Source organism: Helobdella robusta, assembly GCF_000326865.2.
Source record: "Helobdella robusta unplaced genomic scaffold HELROscaffold_24, whole genome shotgun sequence".
Taxonomy (NCBI): Eukaryota; Metazoa; Annelida; class Clitellata; order Rhynchobdellida; family Glossiphoniidae; genus Helobdella; species Helobdella robusta.
The window spans coordinates 2,499,123-2,513,793 of record NW_008704261.1 but is presented as its reverse complement, the minus strand read 5'-3'; the positions used below and the strand labels follow the sequence as shown (position 1 = coordinate 2,513,793).

The 14,671-nt window shown below is 31.6% G+C and overlaps 5 protein-coding genes across 5 annotated transcripts; 3 read left to right on the top strand and 2 right to left on the bottom strand.

Moving 5' to 3' along the window:
* Positions 1 to 686: 686 nt before the first annotated feature.
* Positions 687 to 950, bottom strand: HELRODRAFT_147889 (hypothetical protein; the record flags this gene model as incomplete). The annotated part of the gene is made up of 1 exon (XM_009019461.1): positions 687 to 950. A coding segment is annotated over one exon (264 nt), but the record flags the coding sequence as incomplete, so codon positions are not given.
* A 902-nt stretch (positions 951 to 1,852) lies between these two features.
* Positions 1,853 to 2,047, top strand: HELRODRAFT_79434 (hypothetical protein; the record flags this gene model as incomplete). Its single annotated transcript, XM_009019460.1, has 1 exon — positions 1,853 to 2,047. One exon carries the CDS (start codon positions 1,853 to 1,855, stop codon positions 2,045 to 2,047), a length of 195 nt encoding a protein of 64 aa, XP_009017708.1.
* A 716-nt stretch (positions 2,048 to 2,763) lies between these two features.
* HELRODRAFT_79111 (hypothetical protein) lies at positions 2,764 to 3,000 on the top strand (the record flags this gene model as incomplete). The annotated part of the gene is made up of 1 exon (XM_009019459.1): positions 2,764 to 3,000. One exon carries the CDS (start codon positions 2,764 to 2,766, stop codon positions 2,998 to 3,000), a length of 237 nt encoding a protein of 78 aa, XP_009017707.1.
* Positions 3,001 to 3,830: 830 nt separating this feature from the next.
* Positions 3,831 to 5,542, bottom strand: HELRODRAFT_136306 (hypothetical protein; the record flags this gene model as incomplete). The annotated part of the gene is made up of 4 exons (XM_009019458.1): positions 3,831 to 3,981; positions 4,193 to 4,308; positions 4,449 to 4,550; positions 5,504 to 5,542. Coding segments are annotated over 4 exons (408 nt in total), but the record flags the coding sequence as incomplete, so codon positions are not given.
* An 848-nt stretch (positions 5,543 to 6,390) lies between these two features.
* On the top strand, positions 6,391 to 10,072 carry HELRODRAFT_191776 (hypothetical protein; the record flags this gene model as incomplete). The annotated part of the gene is made up of 5 exons (XM_009019457.1): positions 6,391 to 6,415; positions 6,437 to 6,456; positions 6,831 to 7,335; positions 7,745 to 8,434; positions 10,034 to 10,072. Exons 3-5 carry the CDS (start codon positions 6,847 to 6,849, stop codon positions 10,070 to 10,072), a joined length of 1,218 nt encoding a protein of 405 aa, XP_009017705.1. The 5' UTR covers positions 6,391 to 6,415; positions 6,437 to 6,456; positions 6,831 to 6,846.
* Positions 10,073 to 14,671: the final 4,599 nt, after the last annotated feature.

Below are 14,671 nucleotides of genomic sequence, written 5' to 3'. Positions count from 1 at the left end.
GGCCTCCTTCGGTTAATCAGAATGATTGCATTAGCTTTATTACGTTAGATAGGAAAGAGCTGAAGCAATTTTTTGCTAAATAACGTGCACAAAGCTAACTGCACGGCGTCAATTTGATTGCATTATCTATTTAAAGAAGGTAAACTACAATAATTATTCCCATCATTTCATGTCTATAATGTAAATAAATCGGCAAATTTAATCAGCGAAGGAACTTTCAATACGATTTCATATCGATGATTAAAATTATTTTTGTTGCTTATGAAATTTGTTGGTGACAGCTGAAGCACCTCGAGTCAATTCATTAGCAGCATTATTGAAAGCGCAAGAACATCAGCCGTTGTTAATCAGTTAAAAAGTTAGGTGCATAAAAATAGATTCGTCTATATTCTCGAATCCCTAACCATAGGAATGCTTGGCAACGAAACAATGTCTATAAAAAAAAAATTGGCGGAAGCAATAGCAAAAGAGCAGGCAAACAGTCGTTAAAATTGGGCGGCTCTGAAAAGAGCCTTTTGTTATGGTGGTGGTGTGGTCGGGGTACTTTTTTACTTGGCTTGACTAGCCTGACTGGCTCCTCCAGTAGAGGCGGAACCGCTTCCGCCGACCTTGGCAGTCTTCTTGGGCAAGAGGACGGCTTGGATGTTTGGAAGAACGCCACCCTGGGCGATGGTGACTCCGGCCAGGAGTTTGTTTAACTCTTCATCGTTTCTTATGGCCAACTGAAGATGGCGAGGGATGATACGAGTCTTTTTGTTGTCTCTGGCGGCGTTTCCGGCCAACTCCAAAACTTCGGCCGCCAAATACTCCATGACCGCTGCTAAGTATACGGGCGCTCCGGCTCCAACTCTCTCGGCGTAGTTGCCTTTGCGCAACAGCCTGTGTATTCTTCCTACCGGGAACTGCAATCCGGCTCTGCTCGATCTGCTCTTGGCCTTTCCTTTGACCTTGCCGCCCTTTCCTCTTCCAGACATTTTTCAATAATGTTGTTCAAAGCAAATTGGCAAAAGAAAGAATCTCTCTATATTACTGCAAACGATACTTAATTTTCGACAAATACTATGTTTATATATCCCTCGACTGCATGCTAGTAACTCTCGGATAGTTATTTTAATATATCACGTGATGCAATACGCATTTACAACCAATCAATGAGCGGCAGCTTGTAAATGTATACTTGCACATTCATTTACTACATGTCGGTATAATATTGCTGTAGGTTTTTAGGCATTGTGCAATTGTTCTACATACGTGCACACACACACACACACACACACACACACACACACACACGTTTGCCACGTGTATAGACGTTATATTACTTATTGTTTATGCATTAGTTTAAGTTAAATCTTTTTTTGACTTAGTTTTTCATTCAAATATTTATTAATTCGTCAAAATATCGACCGATTTTTATTTAGCATAACTCAAATAAAATTCAAAATTAGGCGCGCGCGGATCTATCACCTTTCTTTGTTCTTTCTCTACCCTCTCGCTCACAAGCACGCTCTCTCACAGGCAAACTATCTCGCTCGTAAATACGTTAGCAAACCACGTGATCTATTCACTCACCTAGCTCGCTCATATATATCGGTCTGCGAGGGTTAAACGCCATCACTGCGAATGCGTACTCGCCTCTCCTTTTTTTTATATTTTACTTATTCGTTCTTGAACAATGCCACCAAAGCCTGCCAGCAAGGGAGCTAAGAAGGCCGCCAGCAAGGCGAAAGCTGCTCGCAGCACGGACAAGAAGCACAAGAGAAGGCGAAAGGAAAGCTACTTTATATACATATACAAAGTGCTGAAGCAGGTTCACCCGGACACGGGCATCAGCGGCAAAGCCATGTCAATAATGAATTCGTTCGTCAATGACATCTTTGAACGAATCGCAGCCGAAGCTTCTCGCCTCGCCCACTACAACAAGAGATCCACAATCACCAGCAGAGAAATCCAGACGGCCGTCAGGCTTCTGTTGCCCGGCGAGTTGGCCAAGCACGCCGTCAGCGAAGGCACCAAGGCCGTCACCAAGTACACCAGCTCAAAGTAATCGACCACTGAAATAAAGACAAGACAAACGGCTCTTTTCAGAGCCACCCATTCTAACGATGATACGCTTGCCAGCTTAGCCAAACTATTTTTTTCATTCTTGAGTATATCTAAGTAAAAAACACGGGATGGCTGTGAGGAGTCCTTGAGACTTATCGAGCCCAGCCACCTTTTCAAAATATGATATATAATTGTCAGTTTCATATATATATATATATACATACATACACACATATATATAAACATAAATACATATACTTACAAGATAAACAAATATATACGGATAAGTACAGTCATATATTAAGACAAATAAGCCGCAAGCTTTTTAGCGTCTATTAGCGCAAAAGTTCAATAACCATAATTGCTGGGTGAACGAGCAATATTAGCGGCGAAAAATAAAGATGTCGAAAATCTCAATAGCGACTATTCAAAATTCTCTTTCAAGACAGTTGGTGTCCTTCAAATCAGCCGACACTGTTATGAACCAGGATGACGTAGCCAACTATCCCACGGAGTTTTAAATTCACTGGAATTGTCTGAAACCTCACAATTTGCAGTTTAAAATAGGATCAGTTGTCATTATGCTCCGTAGCATTAATCAACCTCGACCGTGCAATGGAACAAGACTGGCTATGGAAAGGCTGATGAATAACATCATTGAGGCAACAACCATAAAAAAAATACAAAGGAGAGGATGCCTTGATTCCGAAAATACCGATGATTCTAACGGATTTACCATTTGATTTTAAACGCTTACAATTTCCAGTACGTCTGGCCTTCGCGCTGACCATAAATAAATCGCAAGGACAATCGTTAAAAGTTTGCGGAATTAATTTGGAGTTTCCTGTTTCACGCATGGATAATTATAAGTCGGAAAACCGTCTCATTTGTTTGTTTGTTTACGCACCACAAAACAAAACAAAAAATATAGTTTACGAGAAAGCTTTGAATTGATCAACAAACTGTTTCATAGCAGTGTGTCTGTCAATATCAAATTTGAACATTATAAATAACCAGTATTTCAGGAAATTTCTATTTTGTAATTAAGCAACGTAGAAAACAGTAATTAAACTTTATGCTTCATTCAAAATATGCTTTTTTATTAAATACGAATTCGTTTTGTTTGTTTTAAAATTATTTTATACAAAAGTTTAGGTCTTATTTTATCGATTGAGGCAACTTAGTATATATATATATATATAAATGTCTTTACATACATATATATATGTACATTTTATTATTATTGTTAAATTATTCACTATTGTAGGTGTTGTTGTTAATATTATTACTACTATTATAATATATAATAATAATAAAATATTAATTATTACTATTATTAAAAATCTTCCTAATTTCTTTTAATCCTACCGTCGTTGACTGCTGTTGTTGGGGAGTTACTATCGTTAGGACAACCTGTTTATAGATGAGAAATTTTGTGTCAGCCAGCTAGCCAGCCATCCATGCATTCATCCATTTAGCCAGCCAGCCATCCATTCATTCAGCCATCCATCTATTTAGCCAGCCATTCTGCCAGTTAGTCGCTTCATCAATCAATTTGTTCATTTAATACAATTCTCTTTTCAATATTTTTCAGAAGCATCAACAACAAACACGTGCATTTGAAAGACAGGGATATCTTGGCAATCGGATCCGGTCACTCACTCACTCACTCACTCACTCACTCACTCACTCACTCACTCAATCAATAAATCAAACAAACAAGTAATGAATCAATCAATCAGTTAACCAACTAATCAATCAATCAACAACCGACCGGACTAACCCCATAATAATTTATTTAATGCATTTCCTACTCCATAGAAACCGGAAAATAAAAGAGCACAAATAAGAATAAAGATTGTCTTTTTTGTTGTGTCAAGAACGTTGAATATTGGATAAACCCAAACACCGCTGACAGACGATACAAAAAGTAGCCTGTTTGTGTGTATGAAGCAAGTATATGTATGCGCGCGTGTGTGTGTATGTGTATGTTTGAATATGCGTATATATACTAATCACGTACATTCAAGATAGATGTATCTATTTATTTTACTTATATATAAACGTAGGAATAAATAATAATTACAACAACAATAAACATAATAATAATAATAATAAGCATAATAATAATAAGCATAATTCTCACCATAATAAATATGTAGCCATGAAGAGGAGAGTGGCGGAAATTCCCCGCTTGAATTCAGGGTAACAGGTTTTGATGATATATCGATCCGCCAGTGTTAGAGGGATTGTTATCGAATGCTGTGAGTGTGTTTGTGTGCGTGTGTTCGTGCATGTGTGTTTGTTTGTGCGTGCATGTGTCAATCAATCAATATAATCATTAAACAAGCAATCATTTAATTAACCAACCAACCAACCCACCAACCAACCAATCAACCAACCAGCAAATGATTGAACCAAAATGGCAGAATGGCATCGAGACTCTTTGGATATATCACCTCCCTATCTATGGCGTACAATATCCAAAAAGTGGAACCAACAAACTGACGAGTAAATGAGTGAAGGAATGGATGAATGAGAAGATGAACAAATGAATGAATGAATAAAAAAAAATGACTGATTAATTGAGGAATCAATGGTTAATTGAATTTAATTACCATGAACAAATGAAAAAAATGAATTAATAAATGAATATGTAGATGAATGACTGGACGTATCCATGAATGAATTGATAATTGTATCAATGAATGAATGGATGGATGAACAACCAAATTAATGAATTAATCAGTTCTCAACTGAAGTATCAGTTTTCATTTGATATATATAGAGAGAAAAAAATTTTAATATCAACAACAACAACAACAACAATAATAATAATAACAACCATAGATGTTGGAAAGATGATTGATGCACTGAACAGATGCCATATCTTAGAATCAGTTGAAGATGATGGCGGCGGTGGTGATGATGATTGTGATGGTAATGATGATAATGATGGAGGCCTAGGAGAAGAGGAAAAAGGGTGGGAATGCATGATGAACCATGCTGTCCTTACCAAGGATAGTGCAAAATAAATGAACTGTATTATCTGAGATGATGACATTTATTTACTTTAATTTTATTAATGATAAAAAATAAATTAAGCGAAAGTTTTGAATAATTAATTAACTAATTGATCAATTTAATTATTTTACAAAGATGATAACATTATAAAAATAAATTAACACTACTTAGTTAACTCAATTATTACTCAAACAATTAACAAAAATTACAATCAAAAAATTTGAATCTTTTATTTAAAATTTAAATAAATGAATAAACAATAAATCAATTAATTAAAACAATAAAATTAGACAAAAAAGCTAATTTGAAAAGTGCAAATTTCTATCTAAATCTAACTAAGCATTCTGAGATTAAAGACAGGATGGTAGTACTAAGAAACCTCCTCAGTGAACAAATTAGTGTAAATAAAAATTGTTATAAAAAAAAGAGTAACCAAGTTCCAGAATGTTAAAAATCTAAACCGGCCCCCAAACAATTTGCTATTTCGTTGGGGGCTATTTAGGGGTCCGTAATCTTGGTACAACGTGAACAGATACAACAAGAATGCTGTCAGATGGAATAAAAAAGTGAACGATGCCGAAAATCTTAAAATAAGAACCATTTTGTTTGAATTAGTCACAAAATTCGAAAAAGAATAAAAAGAAACTGATGCTATTCTGATTAAATTAACGTTTAGTTTGAACTTTAAAACATTTTTGTAGCACTGAATATTTTTAAATGCATCTTCTAATTATATGGTTTTCTTCTTGAAAGTTTCATATTATTTATAATATTTTTTATTGTTTTTAACTTTATATTGAGATGTCTAATAAAACATTTTTGTTTCCATGCTGTCAAATAGTGTTTTCAATTAATTGCAAATAATAAATTGAAATATTGATGATCACATTAAGTTTCAGTAAGTGTTCAAATCCTTTGTTTTACCTGGACGTTTGAATTTTCAAATTAGTGTCATGTACAACATTCGGTAATTATTTTTTGTAAATTTTTTTTTAACTGCCGCATTTGTTTAAATTTATAAATTAAAACTTTATTAATTTAATAAATATTTGTTTATATTTTTTATTTAATTTTTTATTAAAACGCAAAATTTTACAAAAAACCTTTGAAATAGAAGTCACGACCTCAATCTAAATTAAATTTGCTAAAATGCTTACCTTTATTACACTGTATTTGAATTTATTCACATAATTTTGGCGTTCAAAACGACTTTCTCGTTTTTATTCTTAAAAATTTTTGTATTTTTTATAATAAAATTTTAAAAATTTGATCCGATTTTAAGTTTACAATGTTTTTCATTTTTTAATCCTGAATAAAAATCTAGATTTCTTTTTTGGCCGGTATATGACAATACACCACTATAGTACTTTATTCTATTCTATACAATACGTACTGTGTGTAATAATTTTCTTACTTTGTTATATTTTAAAATTTATTTTAATATATTCATATTTATTGATCATTAATTGAACGATATTCTAAAATTAAAATAGATGATTAATTTTTTAAATTGATTATGCAAAAAATGATTATTTTTCATTGTTTCCCAGTAAAAAATAATATTTTAAATCTTATAAATAATTTTTATTTAATTTAATTGATTAATTAATTAATTAATTAATTAGAATTTTTTAACACTTAAAGGTGAAATATTAACTTAGTTATTGATTATTAAAGAATAACAATATCACTTGATATTTTAATAATATAACTGTTGCTATTAATAATCATAAAAATTTCACCAGTTTTTTTTTATTTAAAACAGGCTATGAAAAAATGATTAACACCAATCGAATAATGATGATGACGATGATTTTCATAATAATGATCCTCTTCTCCTCTGCTCTTCTCGCTCGCAATCTACAATTTGACAAGTCTTACAGGAATAATAATGGTGAAGAAATGTTACCATCTTCATCGTTATCATCGAATCTGTCTTCAAAATATTCATCATCATCTTCATCATCATTGTTATTATCACCGCTTCAAAACAACCACGAAATTATCAACCAACATCTGAAAAAAAGATTCATCAGATCTTACAGAAACAACTACATAAGCAACAACAACAACAACAATGATGACGATAAGGATGTCATCTACAACAACAACCACCCAAGACTACAAGCAGCAACCATCACAACTACTACTACTACTACTACAATCATCATCATCATCATCTCCATCTTCTTCATCACATCAACAATTATTTACAGCCTGGGATGTCTCAGCTGTCCTCTCTTCAATTGGCTCCATCATAAAAAGGTTGCACAATAATAAAATAATAATAATAATAATAATAAAATTATTATTTTTGTTATAATTGTTGTTGTCGTTGCCATGCATTGTCTTGCACAATTCAGAGGTCTGAACAACACACGCACGCGCACGCGCACACAAAAAACACACACAAACACACGTACAGGGCATGTGAATGTATGTGAATCCACCCATCACTCACACACGCATGCATTTGACCGGCAGGGATCTGTTTGTTTTCGAACCCAGCAGGACCAGGCGTCTTAACCATTGCACTATCCCTACAGCTGCTGCTACTACTAATACTACTACATTAAATGATAATAACAACAACAACAATAATAATAATAATAATAATAATGACCATAGTGATAATGATGATAGTACTAACAAATAATAATACAAACTCATCCAGACTTCATCGCCGTCAACTTACATTGGACAAATAGACCTGAACGACATCAGAGCGCAGTATGGTAGGAACGTCGACAGCACCCTCATAATTAGAAACGACAACAGCAGCAGTATACCGAACCAGCACATCCCTAAAAGTGGCCGCCGTCACGATGACGTCATCCCTAACGACGTCACTGGTACTAATAATGCCTACAGTAACAGGGGGTTTTCAATCGGTGAGTTGGAGACGATGAAGATCCGGGGGGAGACTGGCGGACTGTACTACAGCGCTGAAAAGAGAAAATATAATGAAAATAATAATAATAATAGTAATAATAATAACAGTAGTAACAATAATAGTAATAGCAATAATAACAATAATAAAAGTAATAAAAGGATTGATAAAAAAAATAATCAGCGTAGTGTGGATGACGTCGTCATATTCAACAAATACGCCGAAGAAGTTACTTTAAATAGGAATGATAGTAATAATAATAAAAATAATAAGAACAATAATAACTTCAGAGACCAAACCAATAATGGTATGGACATATCTAGCTATATGATACACAATGCTTATGCTACTGCTAGTTATAGTAATAATAATAATAATAATAAAAACAACAACAACAATAATAATAATAATAATGAGAATGAGGTTAAAATGCACAGAAGAAGTCGTTCAGCTGGTGTCAGCAAGACGACAAAGGTAAAAAACAATAATAACAACAATAATAATGATGATGATGATGATGATAATCCGACTATTTACCACAATAAGTATAACACTTATAGCGGCAAAAAAGATAACTTCCACAAGAATAACAACAACAACAACAACAACAATAATAATAATAATAACAATAATAATAATAATAACAATAATAATAATAATAAACTCAAATCATCATTATCATTTACTAATATGAACCCAAGTAACAAAGAGAACGAAAAACCAACAACAACAACAACCTCTACGTTAATAACCGGAATTCACGTGAATAACAATAAAAATAACAACAATAGTAATATTAATTACAAGAATAATAATAATAATAACAATTTTGATGACGACAATGATTTGTGGAGATTTTATTCTAGAAGCAATTATCTGAATGAGGCTTCGTTGAGGAATAATAATAATAATAATAATAATAATAACAACAACAGCAACAACAACAATAATAATAACATTATAAATAAAAATAATAATTTCATTATTAACAGTAATGATGATAATGATAAATTTATATTTTCAACTCAAAATAATTACAAAAGTCATCACTTCATCATTCACGATAACACCGATAATAACAGTTACAACAGCAACAGCAACAACAACTACAATAATAATAATAATAATAATAGCAGCAGCAATAATAACAATAGCAAGAAAAAATCAATAAAAGGTTTATTAATGAATAAACTTCACCACGGCCATCATCGCCATCGTCATCATCGCCGTTCGTCAAGGAATGATGATGATGATGACGATGGTGAGGGTGGCGGGGAAAACTCGATGAAGATATGCTACGCTCATCCTTATCCGGGCGATGTTGTTGATAATGATAATTATAGAAATAATAATATTTACAATAATAATAATTATTATTTTAGAAATAATAATAAAAATAATAATAATAATGTCGTTGGTGTTAGCGATGACGACAGATATGATATGAATGATGTGATGTTCAAAAATATGAATGCTAAATGGTGAAGGATGGCGGTGGTGGTGATGATTAATAATAATGATGAAAAATAACTCTAACGAGATGATGATGGTTGGTGGGAAGATGATTTCGGTAAGAAAAAGTATGATGTCATCATGATTGTGAAGATTTACATGATAAACATTAAGAGGAGAGGATGATGATGATGATGATAATGATGTGTCACTTTAATATACACATATATGTATGTGTGTGTGTGTGTGTGTGTGTTTGTTTATATGAAAATATTAATGATATTAATCCACATGATCATTAAATACGCATAAAGGAAAGGTGATATTAATGATAATAATAATAATAATTATTAATTAAATATAAAACCGATGCCAGCTATCTTGGATTTGGAGCCCTTAATTAGCTTTATAAGTTTATATATTATAACTCGGCCCAAAATATGATTTCTAGAAACTTATAGTGTGAAATTTAAATTTATATATAACAAAAAATGATAGTTTTTATTAATGAGTGAAAGTGTTTTAAAGATCAAGAGTATTTTTTTAATCTTCAAAATAATTAGACATTTTTCTGGAACCTATAAAAATTAAAAATTGAAACATACAGTTTTCTACCTCCAGACTAATTTGGGGTTTTGCTGCAACTGGATCGTTTTGTGAAGTTCATCAAACTAGAGAGTCCACAAATAAAACATAACCATTCGAAACGTTCATCGCTCCTATCCGACCAGTCCTCAATTATACACACCATCAAATAACTTTTATGCTTGGACTTCCATTCATATTTTAATAATGAAAAATTTGAATGAAAATTATGGTAGAGCCTATTGAAAGGGTCTACCATTGGATAATTTTTCGGGCTCCCAGATGAGCGGGGCCGGCCCTAAGTCACCGAACCGATTGTTCAGCTTATACGTAAATCTAGCACAGCCGATGATTTCATAAATGGTATTGTCAAGTATATTATGATAATGACGATGATGACACAAATTATTATTTTCATCCATTTTAAGTATCGTTGTATTGATGAAATCAAACATTTGTATGTATATATATATATATATATATATATACATATATATATATTGTATATATATATATATATATAAATGTATTTTATATTATAAATTATGTGTGCTACAACTGTTTTATGCCAAAAAATTGTTGCATTTCATCAATAAATTTCTTGTCACCAGGTGCGGATCAAACAAAGTTGGTGGTATGGGGCAAAAAATTAACCAACGTTTTCGGCTTGTCACGCCAAGTTTCGGTCCATTTTCAACTTATGACGGCGTTTCCATGTGTCAAAAATGAGTTTAACAAACTTTTAATAATGATGCTGCTCCCACTCGTAGATCCGCCACTGCTTGTTGTTATTAATGTTTGATGAATGAGTGGGTGAATGAGTGAGCGGATCGATAATTTTGCAGGCAAATGAGTGAACAAACAACATTCTTGATTACTGTTCAATGATTTGATTTGTTTTTTTAATGTTTCATAACATATTTTCATTGTTTATTATTTCCATTATTTATGTATGCTTCTCCACAAGAATACCAACACTTATTATCAATTTATATTTAATAAATTTTTTGAATGATGACTTATGTATGTTTTTGCTCTCTTTCTCCCTCTCCATCTCTATCTCTCTCTCTCTCTACACAAACACACACACACACACTTATATTTGTTTAAATGTATTAATGATATTATTATTATGTATGTAAATGTATTAATGATAATAATATTTCAATATTGCCAAATAAATCAATATATGTATGTATATATGTATATATATATATATAGATATGTACAATATATATATATATATATATATATATATATATATATATATATGTACATATCTATATAATTGTGTGTGTATTTATTTGAACGTGTATGTGCAAGTTTTTGTGTGTATTCACTTGTATGTTTGTATATTTCTATGTGTGTGTTTAAATTCAAATATATATTCATTTCAATTCAGAAATTTTTTTGTAAAATAATGTTTGCGTGTGTGTGTGTGTGTGTATTTGAAAGTATGCTGCTAAATCTGTCTCGATGAGTGTGTGTTTGTTAAGTGTGTGTGCGTGTGTGGATTGCTACGTCTGTGTGTGAATTTAATTGTATGAATGTGTGCATGATTGTCCTTTTTTGGTTTTTAGATAAATTTTACTTGTGATTTATGGAGTGTCGATATATATATATATATATATATATATATATATATATATATATATATATATATTTTTGTAAAATAAAATAACGATATAAAACAAATCAGTAATCAGTTCAATTAGTTCGTAAATTATGTTTGTTTGAAACATTTTGCAATTATTACTTTTGTTTATATACCCTCTCTCTTCCTTTTTCTCTCTCTCTCTCCCTCTCTCTCTTTCTATATATATATATATAAAAGTGTATTTGTATATTAGTGTAGACTTTTTAATTTAAGTAATAATAATATATCGTACCTGTATTGTTTTGTTGTTTTCACTACCTTACATCATTACATTATTACAATTATATTAAATTACTTAAGTACTTAACTGGCTTACACACACACACACACACACACACACACACACACACACACACACACACACACACACACACACACAAGTTGTCTGTCGTCGTTTCCGTGTGTGGGAGCCTCGTTGAGAAGATCTTTCAGTTGGGCTTTGTTTGCAGGGTTCTGTACTAGGCCTGCTGTTATATAAATATATATAATAATTATATGATTGATGAAATGATATATATAATTGATAAAAGTCACAGCATGCTCCGCGTTAGTTAGTTTTCTGTTTAATTGAACGTCATCACTCGTGATGAAAAACAACTGCACCAGTAAGCCAGAATCGATAATATTTGTTCTAATATATTTGTTCAAATGTAATATTGGTGAGTGTGGGCACCATAATTCTGAATATATTGCTATGACGACGACCAAGTTATCGAGAAGACTCACAATGCACGTACAAACAGGCGCTATAAAGAGTCACACGTGAGAGAAACACAAAATTAAAATTACTATGGAAATCTTGGACAACAATAAACTGCCTTTCTTTGACGTACTTTTACAAAATACTCATAATGAATTTAAAACCTCAGTATACACCAAAGCAACAAACAATGGAAATTGTGCATGCTGCCAAAGCTTATCTAGAGAGAACAATTTTTACTTTTGTAAACCGAGCCTATACGCACTCTTCTGATGTAGGAAGCAGGAGAACAGAACTAAATAGAGTCACTATACTACTCACTAACAATGGATATAAGAATTCTATGATCCAGAAAATAATAGAATGCAAAGAACAAAAATTCAAAACAACAGCAACAATGCCACTAACAATAACAACAAAAATAACATGGTAATATATATATATAAAGAAAAAAATGAACAGAATATATATATATATGTTAAAACTTTTATAAAATTTCTATATTTTAATTATTTTACTAAACATTTTATTTAAATTACATTATTTTATTTATATAATCTACATAAACTTTAGTTATTATGATATTTACAACAAGGTTAATTTATTTCACAATTTAATACATATTTTATTTTCTATATTTTCACATTTTACATTAGACATTTATTTTAATTAAATTATATGTTTAAACAATATTTAGGCTCTGAAGATGGCATTACGCCGAAACAGCGCTGTTAGCTTTATTCCAGTTTTAGATAAATATGAACTCAAACAATACCGCCTCGTTGAATGTCTTATAAAGAAGTTAATTAATGCAAAATGGGCAAACAATTTCAATGAAATTTGCATATATATATATATATATATATATATATATATATATATATATATATATATATATATATTTATACATACACATAGCAATAGTATATAACATTATATAACATATATAATATATGGTGACAAGAACCGTATCCATCTAAGAATTGCTGAAGCGATCTTCATTGACCAAAGACAACCGCAAATTAACAAAAAGCAAAGAATTGCAACTTCATTACCGACCAGAAGAATAATATTGAAAGACTTTACAGGCGAAGAAAATGAACTGAACAATGATACGATCAACGGACAGAACAAAGCAGAATAAAAGCACATTTGAACAAATATATTAGGACAAATATTATCGATTCTGGCTTACTGGTGCAGCTGTTTTTCAACACAGAGAATTGTAAAAATTTAAATATCCTATATAAGCGCTGATGAGTAAAATCGAAATAGGACCTATACGCTTCATCATGAACACCAATGATTTTCTTATTAATTTAAATAAATTGTGTATGATGCGTGGTTTGCACGCGTATTCATGTACGTTGTGTGTGTTTGTCGTTGAAACCTCTGAAGCAAACGGAAAAGAGAGAGAAACCTTTAACCTTTACTAAAGAAACTTGAAAATTCTTTCGGAGTTTCAGGAGTTGCACTTAAATGGTTAGAATCATATCTTTTAGGACGTAAACAACAAGTTTCATTTAACAATAAAGCATCAAATACCTACGAACTCAACCAAGGTGTACCTCAGGGTTCTGTTTTGGGATCACTTCTGTTTCTACCTTACACATCAGACGTGTCCGATTTGTTAGTAATACAATTTGAAGTATCACACATTTGCGGATGATATTCAGATTGTGTCTAAAATTGAATCACGTAAAAACTCAGGAACGTGGCAGCAAATTGCTAGATTGCAGATTGACTCTGTCAGAATTAGCAACTCTGATATCTCATTTTGCCAGTCCGCCCGAAATTTAGGGGTTATTTTGGATAAAACATGTCAATGAATGACCATATTAAAGTATTGATGAGTGAATTTCACAATCAGCTTCTAATGTTGAGAACAATAAGACGCTCATTAAATAAAACAACTTTAAAAAGTCTAGCTAATGCACTCATTCAGGATTAGACTATTGAAATAGTCTTTTTTATGGTGTATCCAAAAAATTAATTTCTAATTTGCGGTCAATCCAGAAGAGGACTGCTAAGTTTGTTGTTGGAGGCTTAAAATTCGAGCATATTACGCCAATACTAAGTGAGATTTCTTCAGATGATTGAAAAAGCGAGAGTTAGACTGGTGCCGACCGACGCTAGCACACATCATAACATATTTTATTATTATTAACTGAGTAACAAAAATAATTATTTTTGTTTAATTTCATTCTTTTATTTAACTAAAAAATAGAATAAAAAGAAACGACAATTTATTAAGATAAAAGATTCATTTATTTAAGCAAAAAAATTAATGCATAAAAATTGTTATACTAATTATTAT